Source organism: Triturus cristatus, chromosome 2_2 (assembly GCF_964204655.1).
Source record: "Triturus cristatus chromosome 2_2, aTriCri1.1, whole genome shotgun sequence".
In the NCBI taxonomy this organism is placed as follows: Eukaryota; Metazoa; Chordata; class Amphibia; order Caudata; family Salamandridae; genus Triturus; species Triturus cristatus.
Genome location: NC_140582.1, coordinates 1,220,610,606 through 1,220,637,841, shown reverse-complemented (window position 1 = coordinate 1,220,637,841; position 27,236 = coordinate 1,220,610,606). Strand labels below are relative to the sequence as shown.

The window sequence follows — 27,236 nt, the reverse complement described above, 5'->3', positions numbered from 1 at the left end:
AACACATGAGCAGCGAGTCATGCCACACATAGACGCAAAACAAACAAAACAAGCATCGGCATAGCCAATAGGTCTCGCCTTTGGGGCCTTATAAGTGTTTAGTTATCCAGCACAATATACTTGGTGTAACAATATCAACTATTGCATCGATAAACACTTAAAAAGGTCCCAAAGGCGAGAACTATTGGCTATGCCAATGCTTGTTTTAAGGGGGCCTTGAAACGGGTCTTAATGGGGCTCTGTTTTGTGCCCTCCAAAGGCGGTCCGTTTTTGTCCGGACTGCGGTGAGAGCAGGCACATGGATGTGCGCTGCTCACACTGCTCACTTCTCACTAGAGGAAAAGTTACGGCATGACGTCATGCCAGGTGAGCGTTGTAGGGGAACGGAAATCCTTTAAAGAGAGTCCTTTTCTCTTTGGATTTCCCTTCTCTTGTTGAAACTCAGAGCAGCAACATTGTTGTGGTGTCACCAGGGCTTTAAGTGGAAGCTTTTTCAATATATGTAACAAGCCATAGTTGCTGCTTATTTATCTTGCGAAACTAACAACCATTGTCAAAGCCATCAGTCCTGACTTCTAGTGGGGATGATGTTACTTGTTGTAGCCCAGTGTTTCCCAAACTGGGGTCCGTGACACATTCCCAAGGGGTCCTCAGGCAGCAGTTTGAAAAGCACTTCAAAGTTCCTTGTAGAATTAGCAGTTTATGAGCAACAATAAAAGTGTCAAGATAACACCAGTGATTAATGTACCTGCTGGAGAGAGATGAGAGTTTTGCCCAGTGGCAGCTTTGAGTTATCTACGGCAGCACAGAGGGTTAATATGCCTGCTGCAAAGAACGCGTACCATGCATTTTAAAAAACAGTATTTTATGTGCATAGGTCAGTGGGTTACTGCTTTTGTCACAGAGATTCTTTTGTTACTCTGCAGCTCATAAGAGACAAGCAGAATCCAGCACAGTGACCTATAAGCGGTCATCAAAGAGCTTCTTACACACTGCATGATGCAAGTTAGTAAGTTCTGTTTTTTCCCCCAGTCTTTCATTATCCTGATGCTGCAAAAAAGGTTTATTTGGGTGGAAATATATTTTTATTGTTAAAGTCAATGCTAACCACTGTGTTATGTTCTGAATCCCGAGTTTGTGCTTTTCCAGACCAAGCACTCTTTAAAAATGCCTACCAGTATGAATGACATGTGACTCCTACACCTTGTAGTCCCCTTTGCCTTATGTATCATTTTCTCTACACTGATTTACAAGTATGATTCATTGTCTCTTTATGTGTGTGATGTAAAGTGCTCTTACACCCTACAGTGGTATGAGAGATGCTATAAAACAAATGAAATACATGTGACAGAGGGGCTATGGAGAGATGAGAGGCACTGATGGAGGGTGGTAAAGGAATCATTGAAGAGCCCCAACAAAGATTGCTGTATCCTGGTGCATAGTGAGATCATCATTTACTATTCTTTAAAAGCTAATACAATTCAATATATAATGATAAATGTGTTGTAGAATGCACCAGTGTATCCTACATTTTCTTGGGGGGAGAGCCTCCCAACGCCCCCTTTGTAGTGGTCAGGCTCACGCACTGTACTTGGTGTGCACTGTATGGGGACTGGTCTGAAAACCTTTGCCTGGGCTGCTTTGGGTTTCCACTCTGGCCTTGGCAGGAGCCTTGTACTGCAAAGTAAAACTAACCATTTAAAATTTAATTGCAAACTCTTTCAATATAAAATACTAAAATCCTTAGTAATTTGAGTATTTGTTTTGTGTACACATGTGTTTATTTTTTTCGAATTACCCTTTTAATATTTGAAATTTAAATCATACAAATTGCTGGGGGTCCCCGGCTTCCAGTGGTGAGTCAATGGGGGTCCTCAGGAGTCAAGAGTTTGGGAACTAATGTTGTAGCCTATATCTGGATGCAATGGCAGAAACAGCAAAATACAAGTCGGGTGGCACACTATGCTAAACACAGATTTTTAGCTTAAGTGTTTTAAGTCACGCCCTTAATTACATTGGCCACGCCCCTGTGAGAAACCCCCCTCCCAGTTTTTTCATCCCACTTAAAGCCCTGGTGCCCTCCCCCGCTCCCCCCTCAACCTAAAAGTTAGAGTGGGGTTGGGAGACTTGTTAATCACATACAATACATGTTGTATGTGCAGACCAGAGTTATGCCACGTGCCCTCACTAACCACTTTGGGCAAACAGAGCTTCCCCTAGCCTGCCCCACATATCTGATCTGTGCAGATGGCATAATTGAGCACTAGATCCACCCGCCGCCCAAAACTGCAGCACTGAAACAGCCCTGCTGCAAGTGATTGATGACGCGCTACGGATACTGGATTTGGGAGAGTCTTGTCTTATAATCCTCCTTGACCTTTCTGCAGCCTTTGACACTGTCAATCACAACACTCTCCTTAACACTCTTCACCAGAAAATGGGCATGGAGGGCACTGTGCTTAAATGGTTTGCCTCCTTCCTCTCTGATAGATCCCAAATGATCAAAATAGCGAACAGTCTTTCTTCTCCTTTGGCGGTCGGTCAAGGTGTTCCTCAAGGCTCTATACTTGCACCCACACTGTTCAATCTCTGTTTAGAACCTTTGGGAAATCTCCTTAGTAAATCCGGGATCCACTATCATCTCTATGCGGACGACACGCAAATCTACCTTAAGGTGGCCTCCACTCACGATCTCTCCTTCCTAAGCTCTACTCTCGACTCCATTCAAAACTGGATGTTAACTCATCAACTGATTCTGAATCCCTCCAAAACTGAATTCCTCCTCCTCTCCTCCTCACTTTCTCCTCCCCCGGTTCAATCATGGATGGATCAGATGAATTTACTTAACAATAAACCCATCATTGTCGACAGCGCAAAATCCCTTGGTGTCATACTCGACAAAAAACTCAATCTACTCTCCCACATCGATTCCATTGCAAAGTCTGCTCGATACCAAATGCGCCTTCTTTGGGGGATTCGTCGCTTCTTCCCGGAGCACGACCTTAAAACCCTGGTCCAATCGCTAGTTCTCTCCAGATTGGACTACTGCAATTCTCTTCTTACTGGCCTTACCAAATCCCACCTGTCCCCCCTGAAGTCCGTTCTCCATTCAGCAGCTCGCTTCATATATGGGGCCAAAAGAAGAGACCACATCACACCCATTTTATCTTCCCTCCGTTGGCTTCCCATCGAGGCAAGATCTATCTACAAGACTGCCTGTATCACCCACGAAGCCTTGCATTCCTCCTCCCCTCGCTACCTGGCGGATAAACTGAAACTCTCTGGAGGCTCCAGACCATCACGTGATGCAGAAAATGTATTGCTTGAACCTCCCACTTTCAAGATGGAAAGATCGATGGCCCAATCCTTTTCAAGCAACGTGGTGAGAATCTGGAACTCACTTCCGCCTCAGCTCCGGACCACCACCTCTTCCCAGGCCTTCAAAACTGACCTCAAAGCTCTCCTCCTTCAAAGACACTTCCAAATTTAATTCACGCTCTCTAGTCCCTGAAGGAAGTCCTTCCATTATAGGAAATTCTTTTCTCCATGCCTATATAGGTGCCTTCCCAGTGTGTTCTTGTGTTTTGAGTGTCTGCCATTTAGTGCAGTATTATACCTCTACTTGTACTTTGTACTCTTTTGTAACATGCACACATGACACCTTTCCTTTTTTAACGTATCGTTTGCTACCTCTTGTATTTTGTTTGCTTTTGATACATGCACAATTGCCACCATTGCCTCATGTAACGCATCGTTTGTTTTAGTGTTTTGAGTGTCTGCCATTTATTGCAGTTTTTTACCTCTACTTGTACTTTGTATGCTCTTGTAACCTGCACACGTCACTTTTTCCTTTTGTAACGTATCGTTTGCTACCTCTTGTATTTTGTTTGCTCCTGATACTTGCACAATTGTCACTATTGCCCCTTGTGACGTAACGTTTGCTTATGTAACACTTGTAATTTTTCTCCTCGTGTATCATTACTGTTCCTATTGTGAAGAGCTCTGACACCTTCAGGTAAAGTCCGCGCTATATAAAAACGCATTAAATAAAATAAAATAAATACAACAGTCCTGACTTGAAGGGGCGGCAGGAGACGCCTCATCGACCCTGCCAGACGTGGGCGGACCCTCCGTGGATGTGCAGGCTTCCCCGAGTGAGCCGTGTTTAGCTCGCTTGTGATACGTCATCGAGGGGGTGGTCCCTCGCTGGACAGCCCCGCTGGTGGTGTGATGGAGCGTAGGCTGTGGGCGGGTGGGAGGCTAGGCTTCGCAGCCGGCCACGTATTGGCTGTACATGGTGACGTGAGGAGGGGGGGGGGGGGGTGGGGGCACTCAGTCCCCTTAGTTTATTGAGCCTCAGGCGCTCGCATCACTCAGCAGCAGAAAAGCACACGAGGCGGCAAAGGCGAAGAGAGCAGCGGCCCCGCCGACCCACAGTGTGATCATGGACACCTGCTGCGCCCTTCTGGTGGCGGGGGTGCTGCTTCTGATGACATCAGGTAACGCAGGAGTGACCCCCCCCGCCCCACACATTTAGTACTGCAGATCCCAGGTAATGCAAGGAAGAAGATAGAGCAGACGACTTTGAACCTGGGGGGGACCAGGTTCGAGTCTCGGCAACGACGCTCAACATCCTGTGATTCTGGGCACATCACTTAATCTCCCCATGCCTGACAAAAATGAATGTGTCCATCTGTAACGAAACTGGTGCTCGTGTAAAGCGCTCTGACACCTTTGCGCTATATAAAACTAAAAAAGATAATACTGGCTTAACCCCCCTCCCCCGCACCCTGGTACTGCACCAAGGGCGCCCAGCTGGGTCTGCTGATCGCAGGTAATGCGGGAGTGGTACCCTCTCCTGATCGCAGGTAGTACTGGGATACAAACTCCGTACCCTGGTGCTGCACCGAGGGGCCCTGCATGTGGTTTTCACGTGGGTCGCACTCCGCTGGTCTTACTAGCAAGTAGCCCCATAGGATTCTGGATGATAGAGTAGCAGCGGCGAGTACACCTATGCTACAAAGTGTAAATAATAAATGCCATCCCTGGACACGTGTTTCGAGGTAGTTGCCTCTCGTCAGCAGGGGGGAACACGCCTGGTAGGTGTAGCAGTGTGCGACCAATCTGGTTTGGCCCTGCATGTGGTGTCGGTGCTGCAGATTCAATACTGTACTGACCTCGTACTGCACCCGCTCAGACCCCGGCGCTGACTGTCCATGGCGCTGCAGAGCGCAGGTAATATTGGGGGTCACCCTCTCTGACCCCGTACTGCCCCGGTACAGATCCTGCAGCCTGTCGCTGTCCATGGTGTTGCAGAGCGCAGGTAGTACCGGGGTAGGCCTTACCTTTCCGTAAAGCGCCAAGTACAGCGCGTGCACCGGGGTGACCCCGGTCTCAGACTCCCCATAATTACCCCATGCGGACTCTCGGGGTACAGGGCCGAGTAAGGGGGCCCTTCGAGGGGGTAGGGACTCTGGCACTGCAGGGAAGGGATGCCCCTCGCCTCGTTTCTTATTACCCCGCAGGGGAAGGGGTGGCCCCACTGTTTCTTATTCACGTGCGTATTTATATATACACTCCCCCCCCCCCTTTAAAACACACATTCATTCAGTGGAACTGGGTCTGATCGTGCAGCGACCCTTTAGCTGCTGCCGAGGTGAATGAGCGGGCACCCCCTCCCTAGTGCCCTCGAAGAAGGGGGAGGCGTCCATCAGATGCGCTCCATCCTAGTGACGCATCAGGCGCCGGCCCAGATGTGCCTAAACCCCCCTGTCTGTTGGCCTGAAGCTCCTCAGCCAATGGCTGTGATCAGGTGATGGGGGCTGCCGCCCACGGCTCTGGCCACGCCTATCTTATCAAAAAATAAAAAAAATACTCTATTACTGTGGTGCCTATTAAGTAGCCGCAGGGCTCGTATGCGCCGTCCCCCCTGCTGCAGAGCTGCCGCTGCCAGGGGGTGCCGGGTCCTTTCCTACTACCTCTCTTGGAATTCGCAGAAATCTGCTGAACTTGCTCCGGTGTCCTTTTCTGGCACTGGGACACTTTCAGCAGCGCCTGCTCCTTGTCTGCTTTTGTTCCCAGCAGCAAAGTGCGGGTGAGAGGGGGCGTTGTTATTATAAATTCCATCTGTGCCCAAAACAAATGCTGGAGTTAAGGGGCCATCAGGCCTCACTCTGTTAGCGTATACTGGCTGGGAGCTATGGGGAGCCTCACGCCTAAGTGCGATGGAGGGTAAACAAAGGCTCACACCTTGTTATCACTTCGCAGGTACCTGAGAGTCATGCTTTTGACTTTGTGCAGACCCTGTCCATAAGAGATATGTCTGCCCTGTAGGAACGTCAGAGGCAGGCGCGCAACGCCCGCTGGGCTCAAAGGGCTCCAGCCCCCTCCCCGTCGTGTGTGTCAGCCCAGCTGAGAGAGCTTCCTGAGCACAGGCAGACAGTGTTTGAGCTGCTGTGGGCTGGCACTGTTTTGTTTTATTTCTTTTATAGCACTGCTCACCCAATCCAGGGCGTCAGAGCGCTTTAAATGACACTTACATATTATACATTGACAATAAATCTTATGTTTGTAAATCAGTCTACAGGATGTGCTACATGAGACAGTCAGTGTTACAAGGTGTAAATGTAAATCCGTATTTGTAAAGCGCGAACTACTCACCCTTACGGGTCTCAAGGCGCTGGGGGCATTTGTGGAAATTAAGTGAGCTATTGCCCAGAGTCACATGGTGCTGAGCTGCCCCCGGAGCCGTGAGTCCTGTGCTCCAAAGGCAGCTGCCCTGGCCGCTGCGCCACACCTCTCCTGTGTAAGAGCCACATGTCCTTCATAGCGCACTGTGCTATATTACAAGGATTAGTTTATGAACTGCAGGTAACACAAGGATCTCTGCGTTAACAGCAGTAACCCACTTACCGATTTACATAAAATAAGTCTGTCATCCGCATGTTACATGATGTGCTCTGCAGGAGGTACATTAACCCTCCATGCTACCTTGATTCAAAACTAGGACTAGGCAAAACCCAGATCTCTCCAGCAAGTGCGTTAACCTCCAGAGTTATTTTACCATTTAATATTATTCCCGAACATTGAGCTGGCACACAGATCTCTGCAGCAGGTGCCTTCACCCCATAAGATGTTTTAAAATACGGACATTGCAACCAATTTGCAGAACAGATTTACTGCTACATTTCTCCTTGTTGCCAATTTCCTTGTGGCAGGGTTTTAAAAAAAATGCATACATTGAGGGCCAGATTTTGTGTCAGGGTTGCGTTAATATTTTAGCACAATCCCAATGCAAAATCAAATTTGTTAACTATTGAAATACATTCAAATCTACTCTTGATAGACCTGCTAAACAAATGTGAGGTCTTAAGATCTGATGTCACTTCCTGTGAGGTCATGGGTTGCGATGCTACTTTCTGTGATGACTAATATGGAAGCAGAATGGATCCGATCTTCTCTCTCCCCTATGTGATTGGAAGACTTCCTGTGATGCCACATGGGATGTCACTTGCTGTGCTGTCACACATGGTGATGTCACTTCCTGTGATGTTACGCACAGTGATGTCACATCCGTTCTGCCTAACTTGGTGAGTCCCTCCACTTCTTTTGTTAGGACTTGAGCCCTGGCTAGCAGGGACATCTGAAGGATTTCAGGGGCCCTGTGCCAAATGTGTTTTGGGGCCCCTGTACGGGAGCAGCTTTGGATTCATGATTTGGTGCCCTCTGTGGCCAGGCCACTGACAGTTCAGTCACACTGGTCCATAGTCTACATTTATTTACATGTGATATTCAAGGATAGTGACGTGTTTTAAATATTAGCATATACAGCAGCAGCCCACTAATATTGTTGCAAATAATCTTTGTAACCCCCATATGTGAGGTCCTGTTTTCAACTAAAAGAAACATTTTTTAAGGATGTTGAGCAAAATGTCTGTCATCAAGGCCCACACATCACACACAATAAAATGAAATTAAAAGAAATCAATCTGTATAAAAATTATTCAAGGCCATCGGGACAAGACTCTGCAGAATAGAACTGGTTGTACCACCTTCCACCCCGCCCCCCCCCCCGTGAAAGGCTGGGGCCCCGGGTCCACTTTGCCCATGCCTCAACTCCTCCAGCCGTTAGAGTTCTGCAGAAGACAAAACGCAACATACACGTCTAAGCACTGTTTCACTCGAGTGCTAACAAGTGAAGCAGAGAGTGTACGGGGCATGACTCCTTGAAGGTGGCAGCGGCCATGCCTGGGTCCTTGGTGTTTGGGATTCTGAGAGCAGCTGTGCGCGTGCGTCACTGTGGCACACGTGACGTCTCCGGGCAGTTTCACTATTAACCAGCGGAAGTATGAATGCTGTGCTTTTTCTCCCTTATTTATAATGTTAAATAACGTGAAAGTCTCAATATGGAAAGTGATACTGGATAGAGCCAGGTTTGGGCAGCAATGGTGTTACCATGTCTTGTCTCCCAAAGTTCACACGTGTTGCTTTTTTAGCTAAAATCACTTTCCATGCATAGGTTTGTCTTAGTCTTATGACCTTGTGAAGGGATTTGATGTCTCGAGCGGTTTGCGTTTTTTTCTCACCCCCAAAAGCTTTTTCCTGGCTTTCCATGTGACCCCCCACCCCCAGCTGATGCTACCGCGGGCGACCACCTGGGTGCCCTATGCTTTGAAAATATATAATGCGGAAATATAGAGCTGCACGTGCCAGACTACAGTGTTGATTGTCGAAACATGCGTAATAACCAGCCTCGTGGCAGTAGCGACAGGTTTTGGGATTTGCAAAGGCATTAACTCAGCTGTTGCTGCTGCAATGATGTGTTCCAATGGGCTTTTTGGGGGCCTTCCTCTCAGATTTAGGGGTGGAACCTGAATGAAAATTATTTATTTTTGATTCATTAAAATTCTTACAGTATACACAGGATTCACAAAACTCATGTTAACCTCTCAAAAATGTGAATAAGATCAACGTAGAGTGCAGTGGTGTAGAGTGGAATGGTGCGGAGTGACGTAGAGTGCAGTGGTGTAGAGTGGAATGGCGCTGAGTGACGTAGAGTGCAGTGGTGTAGAGTGGAATGGTGCTGAGTGACGTAGAGTGCAGTGGTGTAGAGTGGAAGGGTGCTGAGTGACGTAGAGTGCAGTGGTGTAGAGTGGAATGGTGCTGAGTGACGTACCGTGCAGTGGTGTAGAGTGGAATAGTGCTGAGTGACTTAGAGTGGAATGGTGCTGAGTGGAGTAGAGTGCAGTGGTTTAGAGTGGAATGGTGCTGAGTGACGTAGAGTGGAATGGTGCTGAGTGATGTAGAGTGCAGTGGTGTAGAGCGGAATGGTGCTGAGTGACGTAGAGTGCAGTGGTGTAGAGTGGAATGGTGCTGAGTGACGTAGAGTGCAGTGGTGTAGAGCGGAATGGTGCTGAGTGACGTAGAGTGCAGTGGTGTAGAGTGGAATGGTGCTGAGTGACGTACAGTGCAGTGGTGTAGAGTGGAATAGTGCTGAGTGACGTAGAGTGGAATGGTGCTGAGTGACGTAGAGTGCAGTGGTGTAGAGTGGAATTGTGCTGAGTGACGTAGAGTGCAGTGGTGTAGAGCGGAATGGTGCTGAGTGACGTAGAGTGCAGTGGTGTAGAGTGGAATGGTGCTGAGTGACGTAGAGTGCAGTGGTGTAGAGTGGAATGGTGCTGAGTGACGTAGAGTGCAGTGGTGTAGAGCGGAATGGTGCTGAGTGATGTAGAGTGCAGTGGTGTAGAGTGGAATAGTGCTGAGTGACGTACAGTGCAGTGGTGTAGAGTGGAATGGTGCTGAGTGACGTACAGTGCAGTGGTGTAGAGTGGAATGGTGCTGAGTGACGTAGAGTGGAATGGTGCTGAGTGACGTAGAGTGGAATGGTGCTGAGTGATGTAGAGTGCAATGGTGCAGAGTGACGTAGAGTGCAGTGGTGTAGAGTGGAATGATGCTGAGTGACGTAGAGTGCAGTGGTGTAGAGCGGAATGGTGCTGAGTGATGTAGAGTGCAATGGTGCAGAGTGACGTAGAGTGCAGTGGTGTAGAGTGGAATGATGCTGAGTGACGTAGAGTGCAGTGGTGTAGAGTGGAATGGTGCTGAGTGACGTAGAGTGGAATGGTGCTGAGTGATGTAGAGTGCAGTGGTGTAGAGTGGAATGGTGCTGAGTGACGTAGAGTGTAGTGGTGTAGAGCGGAATGGTGCTGAGTGACGTAGAGTGCAGTGGTGTAGAGTGGAATGGTGCTGAGTGACGTAGAGTGGAATGGTGCTGAGTGACGTAGAGTGGAATGGTGCTGAGTGACGTAGAGTGGAATGGTGCTGAGTGACGTAGAGTGGAATGGTGCTGAGTGATGTAGAGTGCAGTGGTGTAGAGTGGAATGGTGCTGAGTGACAGAGTGCAGTGGTGTAGAGTGGAATGGTGCTGAGTGACGTAGAGTGCAGTGGTGTAGAGTGGAATGGTGCTGAGTGACGTGGAGTGGAATGGTGCTGAGTGACGTACAGTGCAGTGGTGTAGAGTGGAATGGTGCTGAGTGATGTAGAGTGCAGTGGTGTAGAGTGGAATGGTGCTGAGTGACATAGAGTGCAGTGGTGTAGAGTGGAATGGTGCTGAGTGACGTAGAGTGCAGTGGTGTAGAGTGGAATGGTGCTGAGTGACGTAGAGTGCAGTGGTGTAGAGTGGAATGGTGCTGAGTGACGTACAGTGCAGTGGTGTAGAGTGGAATGGTGCTGAGTGACGTACAGTGCAGTGGTGTAGAGTGGAATGGTGCTGAGTGACGTAGAGTGGAATGGTGCTGAGTGACGTAGAGTGGAATGGTGCTGTGTGACGTAGAGTGCAGTGGTGTAGAGTGGAATGGTGCTGAGTGACATACAGTGCAGTGGTGTAGAGTGGAATAGTGCTGAGTGACGTAGAGTGGAATGGTGCTGAGTGACGTAGAGTGCAGTGGTGTAGAGTGGAATGGTGCTGAGTGACGTAGAGTGGAATGGTGCTGAGTGATGTAGAGTGCAGTGGTGTAGAGTGGAATGGTGCTGAGTGACGTACAGTGCAGTGGTGTAGAGTGGAATGGTGCTGAGTGACTTAGAGTGCAGTGGTGTAGAGTGGAATGGTGCTGAGTGACGTAGTGTGCAGTGGTGTAGAGTGGAATGGTGCTGAGTGACGTAGAGTGCAGTGGTGTAGAGTGGAATGGTGCTGAGTGACGTAGAGTGCAGTGGTGTAGAGCGGAATGGTGCTGAGTGATGTAGAGTGCAGTGGTGTAGAGTGGAATGGTGCTGAGTGACGTAGAGTGCAGTGGTGTAGAGCGGAATGGTGCTGAGTGACGTAGAGTGCAGTGGTGTAGAGTGGAATGGTGCTGAGTGACGTACAGTGCAGTGGTGTAGAGTGGAATGGTGCTGAGTGACGTACAGTGCAGTGGTGTAGAGTGGAATAGTGCTGAGTGACGTAGAGTGCAGTGGTGTAGAGTGGAATGGTGCTGAGTGACGTAGAGTGGAATGGTGCTGAGTGACGTAGAGTGGAATGGTGCTGAGTGACGTAGAGTGGAATGGTGCTGAGTGATGTAGAGTGCAATGGTGCAGAGTGACGTAGAGTGCAGTGGTGTAGAGTGGAATGGTGCTGAGTGACGTAGAGTGCAGTGGTGTAGAGTGGAATGGTGCTGAGTGACGTAGAGTGGAATGGTGCTGAGTGACGTAGAGTGCGGTGGTGTAGAGTGGAATGGTGCTGAGTGACGTAGAGTGCAGTGGTGTAGAGTGGTGCTGAGTGACGTAGAGTGCAGTGGTGTAGAGCGGAATGGTGCTGAGTGATGTAGAGTGCAGTGGTGTAGAGTGGAATGGTGCTGAGTGACGTAGAGTGCAGTGGTGTAGAGCGGAATGGTGCTGAGTGACGTAGAGTGCAGTGGTGTAGAGTGGAATGGTGCTGAGTGACGTACAGTGCAGTGGTGTAGAGTGGAATGGTGCTGAGTGACGTACAGTGCAGTGGTGTAGAGTGGAATAGTGCTGAGTGACGTAGAGTGCAGTGGTGTAGAGTGGAATGGTGCTGAGTGACGTAGAGTGGAATGGTGCTGAGTGATGTAGAGTGCAATGGTGCAGAGTGACGTAGAGTGCAGTGGTGTAGAGTGGAATGGTGCTGAGTGACGTAGAGTGCAGTGGTGTAGAGTGGAATGGTGCTGAGTGACGTAGAGTGGAATGGTGCTGAGTGACGTAGAGTGCGGTGGTGTAGAGTGGAATGGTGCTGAGTGACGTAGAGTGCAGTGGTGTAGAGTGGTGCTGAGTGACGTAGAGTGCAGTGGTGTAGAGTGGAATGGTGCTGAGTGACGTACAGTGCAGTGGTGTAGAGCGGAATGGTGCTGAGTGACGTAGAGTGCAGTGGTGTAGAGTGGAATGGTGCTGAGTGACGTAGAGTGCAGTGGTGTAGAGTGGAATGGTGCTGAGTGACGTAGAGTGCAGTAGCGTAAAGTAGATTGCTTCAGAGTAGAGTGGTGTGTAGTGGCGCTCAGTGCATTGTCATAAAGCACAGTAGTGTGCTGTAGCATAGAGTTCAGTGGCGGAGAGTGCATTTGTTTTGAGTAAAGTGGAGTGCATTGGCATTAAGTGCAGTGGCGTACAGTGCAGCAGCGTATAATAGTAACGCGGAGTGGCGCGGTGTATATTGCAGTGGTGTAGCGTGGAATGGAGGCAAGTAGAATAGAGTAGATTGTTTCAAAGTAGAGTGCAGTGTTGTTGAGTGCAGTGCAGTAAATAGGGTTTGGGCAACGCAAGGGACGAACTCAGGCTGGACAGCCTAAAACAAATAGAGTCAGCCAATAGAACGCAAGCAAATGTGATTTACGAACCACAAAGCCAATGGTGAGCAGTGGGCAGAATGCATTCCCAGGGAAGCTTTCCCAATGCCCTCAAAATGTCTTTAGCAAAACAGACAGCTGCGCTGTCTGGTAGGGTTCAATCTAAGAAAGTGAAAAGCATTAGAGGACTACTAGAACATATTAAAGTCTCAATTTTGCTATGTTCTCTATAGAATCAAGAGAGCTTGTATTAATACCGTAATAAGTTCCTAAAGCGTTTGTGGAAAAATCAAACCTGATAATATCAGGATTTAACTAACCCTAAGTAAAATATTGATTGAGTAAGAACAAGACCAAATTTGCTAGCTCCTCATTGGATTAAGAGGGTCTTGTATAACTTCCCTCACCCCGTAAAATTCCTGAAGTGCATTGGAAAACTTATTCAAGAATTGATGGAATAAGAATGATGTCCAGTTTTTCTAGTCCCTCTGTAAATTAAAAGGGGCTTGTATAACTTCCGCCGTTGAATTCCTACAGTGCATGTGCATGGTCATTTAAGTAATTTCAAGATCATGCAAACTTTATATTGGAAAATATTCTAAATTATCACACAGTCTAATTTGGCTGGCTCCCATATCAAATAAAAGGACCTGTTTAGCTTCCGTGAATAAAATCCCAACATACATGTGCAAAAATATACAAGATTTGGAATCATGCTAGCAGAGGCAATAAAAAGGGAGATGAACACATAAGCAAGTGTACAATTCCAAAAATGCCTCTTTGACCCAGTAAAGCAAAAAACAGTAATTTGCATTGATACTCCTAAAAAAAAAAAAAGAAATTGGATCAAAATTATCAGCAAAATTCATCATATAAAAATTCAATCACAGATGCTTAAGACTGCAGTTTAAAGGGCGGGTCTGAGTGCAAAGATAAGAATGTTCTTCCTAATTAGCTGCATTCAAATAGTTGGCGCTTATTGCGATCACAAAGCGTGATAAACCGGCCTGGAAGTTGAATATTTGCGCAATCCGTGCTTGTTATCAAGACCTGTATATATGTGTTAAAAAAGGTTTTGGGCTAAGATTATAATTGCCCTGATCTGAGCTCCTACCTACTAGACCGGTGCCCAACTAGGTCGATACTTTTAATTCAATATATCTAGCTGTGTCGGGAGTTGATCAAACAATACAACAAAGTTGCCAGAAACTGTACAATGTCCACTGATTTAGTTTAATTTATGACTAATTCCCTAAGGATTAAACAGAGGAATTCTAGTCCTCGGCTATGAAACATTGGGCCCTTACAAATAACGGATCTAAACATAACCAGGGGTAGGGTCTTCGCGTCCAAGAGTATAAGAGGCCATGCTGGTCTTCAAAGAGGAGAAAAGCAAATCATTGATTAAGGTATATTGGATTTTGTACAATTGTATCTGCATCACGGGTGAGGAAGAAAGTTGTATCCTGGAAAATTTCCTAGACTGTTCTAAAAGAAAATTATTTTAGGAAGGCATATAAACGTAACCGGTATCACGCTGTATATAAAGATGTCAATGTTTGTCTTGTATAAGAATTATTACAACAGCAATTTCATTTGAACTTTTAGGTTATGTGTTAGCCTGAAATTTAAATGCAATGCAATCCTCAGTGTGCCTCATATCTTGCAGCTGTAAACCTAATGGAATGGACATGTTAATAAAGCCACTGTACATTTTTATACAGTGAGAAGTCTGGTGGGTGTTAAGGATTTTATTTAAGAGAAATGGCTTAAAAATAAATCATGTTATTTGACAAGAAAAAAAAAAAAAAAGAATTCTAATGTCAAATCCTAGTTACGCCGCGAAACACATGCTGGTGGAAAAGTTTGTTGATTAAACTTAAGATTGAAATTTCTTTTGTTGTTGTTATCTACAATTTAGGAATTGCAAATCCTCCAATTTTGTAAACTTTGTAATTGTGGACTGTATAGTATTTCAACTCTTTCACATCGTGAACTTAAATAGGAACGTGGCATTAGAATACCTGTGTTTAATCCTTTTGGGCCATATGCATCAACACTTTTTCCCATAGACACAGAATGGGCAAAACCCTTTGATGCATCTGCCCCTTTGAGAATAAATCATAAATGAAACTTAATCAATGGACATTGTACAGTTTCTTGCAACTTTGTTGTATTGTTTGATCATCTCCCTGCGGTTCTAGATTTACTGTCTACACATGTCTATTTGTGGCGAGATGAACAATGGTTTCTCATCTTTGAATTCAGGACACATGTATAAACCGTGCTCGGCTCACCCATGAGGAGAAGCACAGGAACATGATTTGACCTCAAATCTACGATCCATTTCATTGTACAGCCTTTTGAGGGCAAGCAGCCAAATCTGTAAAGTAGAGGCCCCCTTTCTAAAAACAGAGGTATTGCTGATGACGTAGTAATTTGTTAAGCGTTCATCACAAATCAGGCATGCAAACAAATGCTGAAGGCATTTTTGTCCTCAAGAAATGCTTTTTTTCTCAGAGAATTGACAACCGTTTAAAAAAGCTTGTGAGACGCGGGTGTTGGCCAGGAGTCCTGGAACTCAAGCGGGTTTATTCATCCGTAAGTTGCTGCCTGTTGTAAATATCGTTGATGTATGCAGCAGGACACTTCTTTGTAGTTTTAACCCCTTCGACGCGCATGACGGAACGGTTCCGTCATGGCCCCGCCCGCGCACAGAATCTTCAGCGTGGCGCGGAAATCCGCGCCGCGCTGAAGAGGTTAAGATCGGTTTATTAGGAACACAGCAGAGTGCTCACCTCGCCAGCTGACCAGACCATCAACTGACAAGAGTGGAACCTTCCCACAGTACGAGGTAGAATGCACACAGGTATTCTGGGAGGCTGGGGAGATGGAAACACAAAGGAAGGTCTAATGGCCACAGGTGGCCATCTTGTGAGGAGCACAAGTATCCTACACTGCCATTGATCTGGGATTTGTTTGAAATGTCCTTCCAGATCTACTTACTGTAGTGTATCTTGATTAGATGATTTTGAATTGAATTCTTCTTAATTGCTTGATTTAAAAAAATCATTGCAATTAAAATCCTGAATAAAAGACACATTTCGTGTTTCTTTGAACAATGCACAACTGTACAAAAAAGAATGTTTCTATGGTTACATGCCCTACCAGAACATTGATACCAAATATAAACATATTTTATCACGGTCACACTGTAAACATAAAGCTGTAACATATTATGGGTACATTCCCAAGAATATGCAATATAAAATATAAACATTATGTAACGTTGTGCAAATATACTATAAAGTGCCTAGGTGCAATAGCTGTAAACATTCTGAACCATTGTGAAAATGAGCAATAAAGTATCTCTATACGTTTTGGGGCTTGTTGTCTAAAATCACCTGATTACATGATTTTATTTTTTGCATTAATTATATAAGGACCAGTTTCCTCAATGTAAGTAAAATACGAATGCCAAATTCCAGCTTCATCTGGCATTGCGCTGAAGGTGATGGAGCAGAGAAACTTTTACTGTAGGCGCTTGCTAATAATGTGTTCAAACGATTTACTAGCACAAGTGGAAGTAAAGCAAGATCGTAGGTTAATACGGGTCCATCTTGGCCTTGAATGACCTTCAACAGAGGCGGGGCCTGCAGATTGGCATACAATGTTTAAAAGCCTCAGTCCAAGATACAGCTTTTGATTCTAAGGAAGCTTAACATCTCTAAAGGAGCCCCGGCTCTCAAAAACGATGCCTCAATATTTATAAGAGCTGACAAGAGCCACTGTCTGGGAGTTTAGGAACCAGACACCTTTCTGTGGTCTTGCTGCCCCACTGGCATACCTTTTTGTCTTGTCCAAATTGATTTCCATTAGCTTTACAGTAGGACTCTATAAAGTCCAATATGTTGTAGGACTTTAGGGGGGTCTTACACATAAGCACCGTCCGCATCCTGTAGAGTACGCAACTGGATTTGGTCTGATTTGGGAGCATCAACAGTTGTCGGGTCGAAGACTTGCCGAAGCTGACAAAAACAGGTTAAAAAGAAAAGGGGCTTGTTTAAGCACAATTACATTTGGGACTTTTTTCTTCATTCGCCCTTGATTACCAATCTGGATGCAAACCCTAGTGTCTGAATATAGGAGCCGAAGGCCTTTTAAAAAACATGAGGGGATTTCAAACTTAAAGAACTTTACTCATAATTTGTCGTTGAAATTTTATCAAACTGACTTGAAATCGATAAAACGTATAATAAGTTGGGGTTTTGTGTTCATTGCTTTGGTCATCAGAATCCATAAGACAGGCATCTTTTTGTGTCCCCTTAAACGTCGGACCCCAATTTGAAACTAAAGGGAATGAAGTCTAGGTTAGAGCCCCCATCCAAGGGGAGGAGCATGGTGAAAACTCCCCCCTCCTTAGTATCTTCCGAGGAGGGGGGTTCCTCATGGGCCTCTTATCTGCAAAAGTGCAGAGGAAAGATCACAGTTAACTCTATTAGGGACTACCAGAGCCACTGAAGGGGGTGAGAAAGACACATTTGAGAAATTGGGGACAAATGGGGCAGATGATAAAATAGGACAGGAAGTGGAAGCAAGGAAGAAGGAAAGATGGGTAATTGTATTCATATAGCGCTTACCACCTTTGACGAGGCATCAAAGCACTTTTTGGCGAGTAGATGCTGCTCCGGAACCCAGAAGGATCACTGGTGGATTAGAATAGGGATATATGAGTTAATGTGAGTCTGTTAGTTGGATTGAAAAGGATAGTGAAGGGACAGACGAAGGAAGAGTCTAGAGAGTGTTGTTTGGGAGGTCATAGTAGTAAGATGAGGTTTGGGATGAGTAAAAGGAGAGATGGAGGAGGAAAGAGTCTCTAAAAAGGAATTAAGAGATCTCAGTAGTTAAAAGAGGTTTGTGGTAATTCAAGGGAGTGATCCATGAGGGAAGAATTTAAAAAGGATTGTTTGGGAGATCATAGGAGTAAAATGAGGTTTGGCGTGAGCTGAGCAGGGAGTGGAGGTAGAGGATAGAAGGAATGTGAAAGAAATGTAAGAATGGTGATTAGAAGGAAGGATGAATGTATGGATGAAGGTGAAAGGATGGCCAGCTCAGGATGAATGGATGGCAGAATACATGGAAAGGTGAAAGTGAGTAGATGCATGGGCAGAAAAAAACAGGTGAAGGTTAGATGGATGTTTTCATGGAGGCTAAGTCATAGTATGGATGAATGAATGGATAGATGCATGCGTAGCTGATGGATGTGTGAGTAGCTTCTTGGAAGGAGTAACCCATGGATTGATGGAATGGTGAACGACTGAATGATCGATGTAAGTATAAATGAATAATATAATAGTAATGTGAAATGGTTGTTATAAGCGAGTGGATAAAAGGGTGAATGTATACATGCTTGGATAAGAGTTCATTAAGGCTTGCTTTGTGGGTAAGGAGTATTTTAAATTTCTGGTTACTACCTTGCTATTACGGTTACCCCTTTTAAACATATACTTAAAATATCAGATGCCAGTCTAAGTAATTTCATAATTATTCTAGAGATGTCTAAACTCTCGGTGTAAATGTCAAGGTACTTATAGAGCGCACTGTCACCAGACGGCCACCTTGCGGCGTCGCCTTTGCGGTTTCCTGGCGCTGATACTCATACCGCTGTGGAACCCCTCCTGGCTTTCCCTGTGAAGTGTCCACTCCTGGGCACCCCCAGGGTGAAGCCAGGCATCCTTAGCGCTGTTGGGGCCGGTGTGGAGGCTAAGCAAGCTATTGCCCAGAGTTGCAGCGTGGGGCCCGTGATCGAGTCGAGAATAGACAGGTCCAAGGAAATTGAGCCCGAGCCCCGCCGAGGCGGGAATCGAACCCTGGTCTCTGGCCAGAACTCTGCTTCAGGGTCTGCCACTCTAACCATTGAGCCACACTCCTCCACAGTTATCAGTTATCACGGCAAACGGAGGCTGGAATTGTCCTTTTAAATAGAAGCGGGGTTCTCAATATTTAAGTTCCAGCTCCTGGCCCTTGCAAACTGTAAATGCACGAAAAAGGGGTATTTTTTCCTCTGCGCGAGGCCGCTAGGAAGAGCATAGATTCCATGTAAATCAACCGGGGCACCAAACATTCCTGCACACTTGGTAAACATCCAACAGGCGTTTCCGTGAGGCATTAACAACTCTGTCAGCATTCTTTTTGTTTTTTACCCAAGGGCCCTGCATTTCGATTTTAGGTGAAGCGAATCATGTGCACAGGAGAAGTACACGAGAACATCGCTCTTGCAACAGAACCAGCCAATCTATTCTCATTCAGGGGATTTCCAGCTCGTGTGAAAACGAGCTGTTAAAAGTACAAGTTCTCCTGCTAGAGTCTGAATGGAAATTTCCATCCTCTGGAGAAAGATAGCGCCGTGTTTCCACTGACACTTCGCAGCGCCCTGTGTCAGATGGGCTGTGCTATGTACACTTTTCAGTGGTGCGAAATAACACGGCACCATTTTTGCTGTTTTGTATGGCATTGCAACATTCATATAGCGCTTACTACCTACCACTCTGTGGGGCCCTGAGGCGCTTCCCTACATGGATAGCACACTACACCATGTAGGGTGTGTGGTTGGAAGGGTATGTTCTTGTTTTGATCCTATGTGGGAAGTGATTCCCTACCTTGAGCCATGTCCACCAAGGTGCGGTTATCGTGTTATGGGGCGCAGCGCTTAGCTAATAAGATAGGAAGTAATTTGGGCTCAACGAGGCCAGCATCCGTCTGTGATTGTTGGTGTCCCTTTGAGATTGGAGTTCGTTTAATAATCCGGACTGTGACTGTCCCTATGGAAGCATATTTTTTGTGACTGATTCCAGAGCCCCACTGAACAGCATAATGGAATGGAAACCACCTGGAGTGATAAGCCATGTCTGAGATTAAATAATAGAGTCCACCGTTAACGTTTTGATTTTTCTGTGTTAGTGCTAAGGGGCATATGTATCCAGCCCTTTCCCCCGTCCGCAAACGGGCCGATTCTCAGAATCGGCCCGTTTGCGAACGGGAAAAGGCCTTTTGGGATGTATCATCCCAAAAAGGGCATCGCAAAATACGATTCCCTATTTTGTGATTGCATTTAAGGAATCGCAAAAATGCGATGCATGAAGCACCCAAGTTGTGCAAGTTTGGCATAAGAAAATACAAATTACCACCAACTACAAGTTGGTGGTAAATTGCGATTTCTTTGAAAAATTCACTTTTTTGCATTTTTCAAAGTGCCATGTGGCGCACATACAGTGCCACATGTGCACACATACATATTTCATGGGTGCCACAGGGTGTCCTTTTGACACCCTTGCACCCTTGAAATTGCATTCGCAGTTTGCGAGTACCTAATGGGTACTCGCAAATTGCCAATGTCTTCCAATTCATTCCTATGGGCCTCTAGGCCCATAGAAATGAATGGGAAACTATTCCTTAATTGCGAATCGCAATTTGCGATCCACAATTAAGGAATAGCAAAGAATCGCAATTAATATTGCGATTCCTACTTACATTCCATTTTGCGAGTCCTTAATAGCGATTTGCAAAAAATCGCTATTAAGGACTTGCAAAATGGGTTTTTAATACATATCCCTCTAAGTTCCTTGGATGTAAGCCAGGAGTAATATGAAATGTTACCCAACAACTCATTGCTTGACCTCCTCTCTACCTTGGTTAACGCGGAGCTCTGTTTGAGACTTATTTACAAGGAATCAACTTGGTGCGGTGCCGCAAGCCATTTGGTTGTGCCGCGCTGTGTTAATTCCGGAGCAAAGGGATGCTTCATATCTATAACAATATGATGGATCCCGCTCTACCCTGCGCTGGTGCACTATAAGCTGCCATGCATCGATGCAGGCACCCTTGAACTATGGTGCAAGGGTGCCTGCGTCACAGGGATGGAAGGTGTCCCATCCTGCACAAAAACAATCACAATCGGTGATTTTCTCTTCCTAGCAGCACGCATAGAAAGAGGAAAAAAACGAGGAGAAATGAAAACCTTTCTACTCGTTGCGCCTCCCCTGGGGAGGCGTAGCATTCGGACGCATTTCCAGGGTTACGATTTTTCGTAAATTTGGAAATGCGGCGGAAGCCATGGATGTTGCGTGGGAACACCCACAGCAAAACCCATGGCACACACTTTTCATACAGTGTTGTGCGTAAAGGGGCCATATTTACAAGGACACAAAATACCACGCAGAATGGGTTTACGTGTCCTTGTAAATATGGGGCTGCAGGTTGCGCCACTGGTGCGTTACAAACAATGATGCACCAGCGGCGCAAGGGGTTTGTAAATCAGCCCTGTGGTGTCCAAAACTTTACTGGTAGGCAAATTATGCTCCATTTTAACTTTTACTATACTGAGCTACACCTCTCTCCAGAGCTACGCTGCCTCTACTCTATACATGCGACATGTGCGCATAGTACGTCTATGCTGTATACAATAGTAAAAGTTTATTGAGTAATGTGAATAGCGGTGTTGTGAATGGTGTCATCAGAGATATTGCAAATTGTACGGGTTGTTTACTTTCAGAAGGCGGTGGGATATGTAACCCTCATGGCACCTGGTTAGAGGACACACAAGGATGTCGACATGGTCATAAATAGGCCATGAGAGTTATGTAGGTCAAATTTAATCAAACACGGCGTTGAGGAGGTGGGGGCGGGGGCTACTGATCCGTCTGGGTGTGGAGGTTCAGTCGAAGAGCCATGTCTTGAGGTCCTTCCTGAACTGTGTCAATGACACGGATTGCCCGAGGTGGAGGGCCAGGGTGTTCCAGGTCATGGCAGTGAGGTAGGAGAAGGATCTTCCTCTGGCTTTGGTCTTGTGGATCCGTAGGATGGAGGCCATGGTGAGTTGGAAGGAGCGGAGTTGGAGAGGCAGGGTGTTCCAGGTGTGGCGGTGAGGTAGGAGAAGTATCTTCCTCCGGTTCTGGTCTTGTGAATCCATTGGACGGAGGCCAGGGCGAGTTTGGCAGAGCGGAGGTGTCAAAAAGCAAAACATTTGTTGGAAAGAGGTGGGATGAATCAAAAATGGAGAAAAAGCAGGTATAGAGGGTTTGTCAAGGCACGTTTGTTGCTAGTTGTTGAATTGACTGCGGTAGGGGCCATTTTTAGAGTCCGTAGAAATCTGTTTTGAAAGATTGGAGTGTAGCTAGAAAAGATGTGTCCTCGTCCTCTTTCATGCCCTACTGTTCTTGCATCTGCTCTAGGAGGTTTTGGATGGTGTGATGTCGTCACATGTAGAGTTTCTCTTCTTGTTAGCTGGCCATGAACAAGATTCCACTACTCCGGGCCTGCTGTGGTGTGGGGCATTTCCATGCCCGTGATCCACCAGAGAGTTGGACGGCACTTTCTAAACCTGAGGCTGCATAGTCTTCACTTACTGGTGAAGTTTGTTTATTATGGTAGTTGTCCTCCTGAGGGGTAAGACAGCCACATCCCAAAACTCACTCTACTTTTCTCTCTGAATTCACCTCCACCAGATGTCACGCATGCAGAGCAGACGGAGCTGCAGGTCTACGGTCGCCATGGATCCGACGTCCTGTTCCCAGGGGTAGAGGCGGAGCTCGAAGGAGAAGGCGTGCTTGAGTGGCTTGTCAAGAAGCCTAGGGATCTGGAACCTCAGTGGATCCTGACCTATCACTATGGAAGCGATGAGCCACAAATATTCCAGAAGTATCAACACCGGATAATTTTTTCCCTTACCAATGCCTCATTGAGGCTACTCAACCTGAGCCCCCAGGATGACGGCCTGTACATTCTGCACCTGATGTTTGTGGATAAGAACCATGTCCTGTTGAAAGTCCTTGGTAAGATTGAAAATGTGCTGGCATGAAGTGTTTTGCTGTGGGTGTTGACTTTGTTTATGATGATGCTTGGTGGGGGGTTGGGCAGGGATTGGCAAAGGTGTGCGCGTGCGCTACAAGATCTCTCGAGTTTGCAGATGGGGAGGATGATTTGCGGACTTTTCACTGCGTTACACACACCTTGTCCCACTCGATGCCAGTGTTTACCCTGCAGTGAATGCCTTTTTTACATTTTTTATTTTTAAAGAATTTTGTTTAATGGGGTAACTGTCCCCTCATTTCCGCTATGATTCCCGCTCACTGACATTTCGCCACCTCCAGCTTCAGTGCCTTTGAAATGTCACTCCGCTTTAAAAACGTAGTGAAAATTCAGCATGTCGGGGAGATCCAGACCACTAAAACACAGATTCCACCAACAGCAAAACCATAAACCAGGTGTCTCTTCAAAACCACAAACCTAAAGGCTCTTGTCAAAACAAAGGGCCTGATTCACAAACGGCCTCCACCATCGCAGCAGGCGTACCGCACTCGTGGTGGGACCTCCATACAGCAGCTTCCCGTTGCGGGGTGTCCCGCCCCAAGTGTGGGACCCCTGACGTGACTGGGAGGCCTCCTCCACGACTGTGGAGCCAGTTTGTGGATCAGGTCCAATGTGTTCTTAACCCTTCCCCAGTAAACATGAAATTAGTTCTCACCCTTGAATTATCTAGTGTGGCTTTTCGAGGGAGGGCGGCATTAGATGATGGGGTGACACACTTGCTTGTTCCTACATGAACGTCTCAGCATTGAAGGAACTATTGGTTGGATACAGCTTCCTTGAGACAAGAAAGGAGTGAATGTTTCGACCTTTTGACGAGGGAGCGGGTTGGACCAGGTCTTTAATGGTCATTATTCGAGGGGCTCTGTTATAAGTAAGGGGATCATGTGTGTTGCCAAAGTTTCCCAAGAGTGAAGATGTGGATTGTGCTGCCATGGGTGCTGGGTCTTTTGTGTTACAAGATTGAGGCTCTAGTGATGTGAAGTTGAGTAGTGAAAATGAGTTTTCATTGTGTCTCCTGCAAATACGTCATCAGTGGGGCCAAAGTGGCTTCTTCTTAAAAGTATTGGTGCAACTTCAAGACCCTAAACCAGTTTCCCATCTGAGGTACTCCTGATAAGGCTCGAGAGCAGGATAAAAGCCTCATCACAGAAGGGCTGTTGTGGCCTTTGAGTCATTGCATAGACTGCTTCAATATCCATAGGAAACAAAGCTCCTCCTTAAAGAACCAGGAATACCAACTTTTTAAAATGGGCTGGACAAAGGTATTCTTTCTGTGAAGACATGTATTACACAAACTATAAGTACTGAGGTTGTCGGTGTGTTGCACCTGCACATGGTTCACAGCTGTGTATTGCCACAGGGTTTGTGTCTCAATGCACGTGGACACCATCCCATGTTTCGCAGCCTAACCATATTTGAGTTTAGTTACCTCCACGCCTTTTTTTTTTTTTACTTCATGGAATGGAGCTACTGAAAATTGAATTTCTTAGAGATGTGTGTTGTGTTCAGTCACAGCATCTCTTTCACACACTGCTACTAGGAAAAGTCAAGACAGCAGTGGCTCTTTCAGCCAGGCCTGACCTGTTTGCAAACACCACCTTCCATGCTGGGATTTTCAAGCCCATCCTCTTAATGGAATAAACAGAACTGCAAGTCCCAGAATGTACATGTTGCGGTGCACGGCTGTGAGTGTGGATGATGAAGCCTTCTTCAGGTTCATGATGGTATTTCTTCTCTCTGGATCCCTAGAACCCATATCTGACATAAAGATTATGAAAATCCTATCGAGTGGTGACTCTGGTGTCCGGCTAATGTGTGAAGCTTCAGGTGATGTCTGGAACCTCGCATGGAGGAACAACGGGCGAGAGTTGATGCAGAACATCACCCACGGGGGGAACACCTCAGAACTGGTCATCAAGGAGGTGGGAGCTGGCTCCTACATCTGTGTTGCCTGGAACCCAATCAGCCAACTGGAAACCTCCTATCAGATTGCTGAGGAAAGTGCTGGTGAGTTTCTAGCCTCAAAGAAATGTGTTTTTTTTTTTTTTTTTTAAAAAGTCTTTTCCAATCCACAGGCTCGGTTTTGTCAAAATCATTTGGGTGACACGATACAATTACTTTTAATGCGTGATTACTTAAAACCATTGCAACTATAAAACAATGTATCACAATGTACAATATGATGAGACCCTATTTTGAAATACACTTTAATAAAACAATGATGGCTGAATTGTTCCAGCCCTTATATGCATGGTAACTTGAACTGGACCCTAAATCGCAGGTTTTACAAATAATCTGTTAAAAGGAGAGGGTTATTTAAAAGTTTTAAGATTATTGCATCTGTAAAGTTGCAGATAGTGCAGGCATTTGGGTGACACAATTTTAACCTCAAGTGTTTTCAGCATTTTTCCGTGGGGACATTTTAAAGTTCTTACTAATCAAAAAAGTGTGAAGTGCTCAGTGTATTTTAGATTTGCCCAGATCTGGTATTTACTTGAACACACGCATCACAATGTAGTTTGATTTGCCCCCGTACTATCTTTCTGGGGTGGTATTAGTAGATGTAATGCAAATAATTGATCATCAGATACATCCTCCGTGAGGTTCTCTACCACCTCCGCTGTTTGAGGACCCACCTTTAAGTGCTGATAGCGAATGACCTCGGAAGAGCCCAAATCTATGCTCTGTAAGCAAAGCCCACACTCCAACTTCCAGATACCACTTAGTTCCCTAAAAATTGATAACAAGAGCAGTCATTTATGTGCCCTAGAACCATGAAGGATGCACAAGGCTGGTAACACGCCATCACCTCCTCTGGTACCTGAGCCTGCTTTCTTAGCAGGTTCTGCAAGCACTTCCATTGGTTGCAGTAGGAATGGTCGGGGGCTTTGTTTCATGTCAAGTAAGAGAAAAAAAATATTTTCGCAGTTCATGCCAGCCTTGCTGTCATGCTCTAAAGGAGAACTTAACATGTAGGAGCATTAGGACTACACGTATATGTGGCGATGTTTACTGCGGCCACCACTGTGTTGTCCACTCATTTTGAGGTACACTTTTTGGGATAAAATCGATCTTGGTTCCAAGCACAAAACATAAACTGGATGGATTTTGAGATCTTGTTATTGGGAGTATGGGGGACCTGGTTGATACTTTGTGAAGGGCGCATGCAATTGGTCAGTAAAGAAAAGGCAAATTGTGGCAAGTGAGGGCCTACGTGCATGGTCCTCAGAAGAAATGTTAACTCAATTTATCATCCATGTGCGCTGCACTCTGAAGAATTAAGCACCGTGCCCTCCGCGGTGTGGTGGCATACTGCCAAATCTAATCCTACTCTGCTTGACTTCACTGTCCCATTATGGTCCAAGGTGACATGTACGCCGAGCGATAATGGCCGGGAGGTGAAGGATTCCATCGCTGCTTTTATACCTGGCACTAATAGATTACCGAAAATCAAAGCTTTAGGCCTTCATTTCCCATCCAGTGGAGCCCCTCTGCTTTCTGATACCGTACCCCTAGAAGACCCTGCTGCTGCTGTCACCAGGATGCTGTTGTTGACATGTTGAGGACTAGCGTGGGATCTGATAGATCGAAGGGAGGGAGGTGATCTTGAGAGATATTTGTGAACTGGGGAGATGGGGGAATGGTAATCATTTGGTATCCCCTTTACTGAGGTGTTGGCCACTGAGGACATTGTGGCCAACTCATCCATTCCACCCATTTCCCATCCTCCTGACGTGCTGGCCTAGTGCGGAGCGGTACGCTTCGGTTGCCCCTTAGGTCTGTGTATGGCTGCTTTCAATGGATCCACTGCACTATAGGCTGCTGACTTGAGGCAGTGGAGGGCTAGCAAAAGGTCTTGAGCGTCAAAGTTGCCATTCTAGATGAGTTGATGCACAGTACGTATAAGAGGGAGCAGCGAGGCACTGGGGTCTGTTCTAGTTCATAGTGCTATGTACACGGCGAATCCAAAGAGTGTTCTGTACTAATGCAATGGTTCTTTCTTTTCATTGGCTGCCAGTGATGGGGAAAATGTAAGTACATATTCATTGTGTCGCATGCGTAAATGGGTAGTACTGCTTAAGCTGTATAGTAAATATTTGAGTAACACAAAAAGTTGATGGGCGGAATCCTGAACATTGTCAAGCATTCTTCACCCCCAGTCACAGATCTGGGTTAAATCCATCGTTCTTTTGCTCGCCAAGCAATCCAGTTTGCACCCACCCAAATGCAAATCTCTCTTGGCCCTGCTCCCCAGGGAGAACCAAGCCTGCTGGTTCGGGCTAGACTGTTCCCATGGGGAGCAGGGTCAAGACTGAATTTCATATGGCTGGGCCCAAACTGGAATAGCTTGGTGAGTAATAAAGTAATGGATTTATGCCAAGATCTTTGTACTTGGGCGGGGAATGTTTGACAGTCTTCTGCATTCTGTCCACCATCTTTTTGTGTTGCTATAGTCACCCTAAGTGGGAAGGGTATGCCCAGAGGTGGGTCCTGTGCTCACTATGCCATTCGATTCAAGCTTGCCTGGATGATAACAGGTGAAACACCGAAACCGATCCCACAATGCTTGTTTCCAGTCCAGGGGGGATATGGCTTGGT

At 46.2% G+C, this 27,236-nt stretch overlaps 1 protein-coding gene across 1 annotated transcript in view; it reads left to right on the top strand.

Moving 5' to 3' along the window:
- Positions 1–4,365: 4,365 nt before the first annotated feature.
- The window catches only part of LOC146863433 (uncharacterized), a 48,710-nt gene continuing 25,839 nt past the window's right edge, over positions 4,366–27,236 (top strand). The window contains exons 1-3 of the mRNA XM_085642862.1: positions 4,366–4,499; positions 22,274–22,600; positions 24,387–24,644. Coding sequence (XP_085498988.1) covers positions 4,445–4,499; positions 22,274–22,600; positions 24,387–24,644 — 640 coding nt within the window. The 5' untranslated portion in view covers positions 4,366–4,444. The remainder of the gene's footprint in view (positions 4,500–22,273; positions 22,601–24,386; positions 24,645–27,236) is intronic.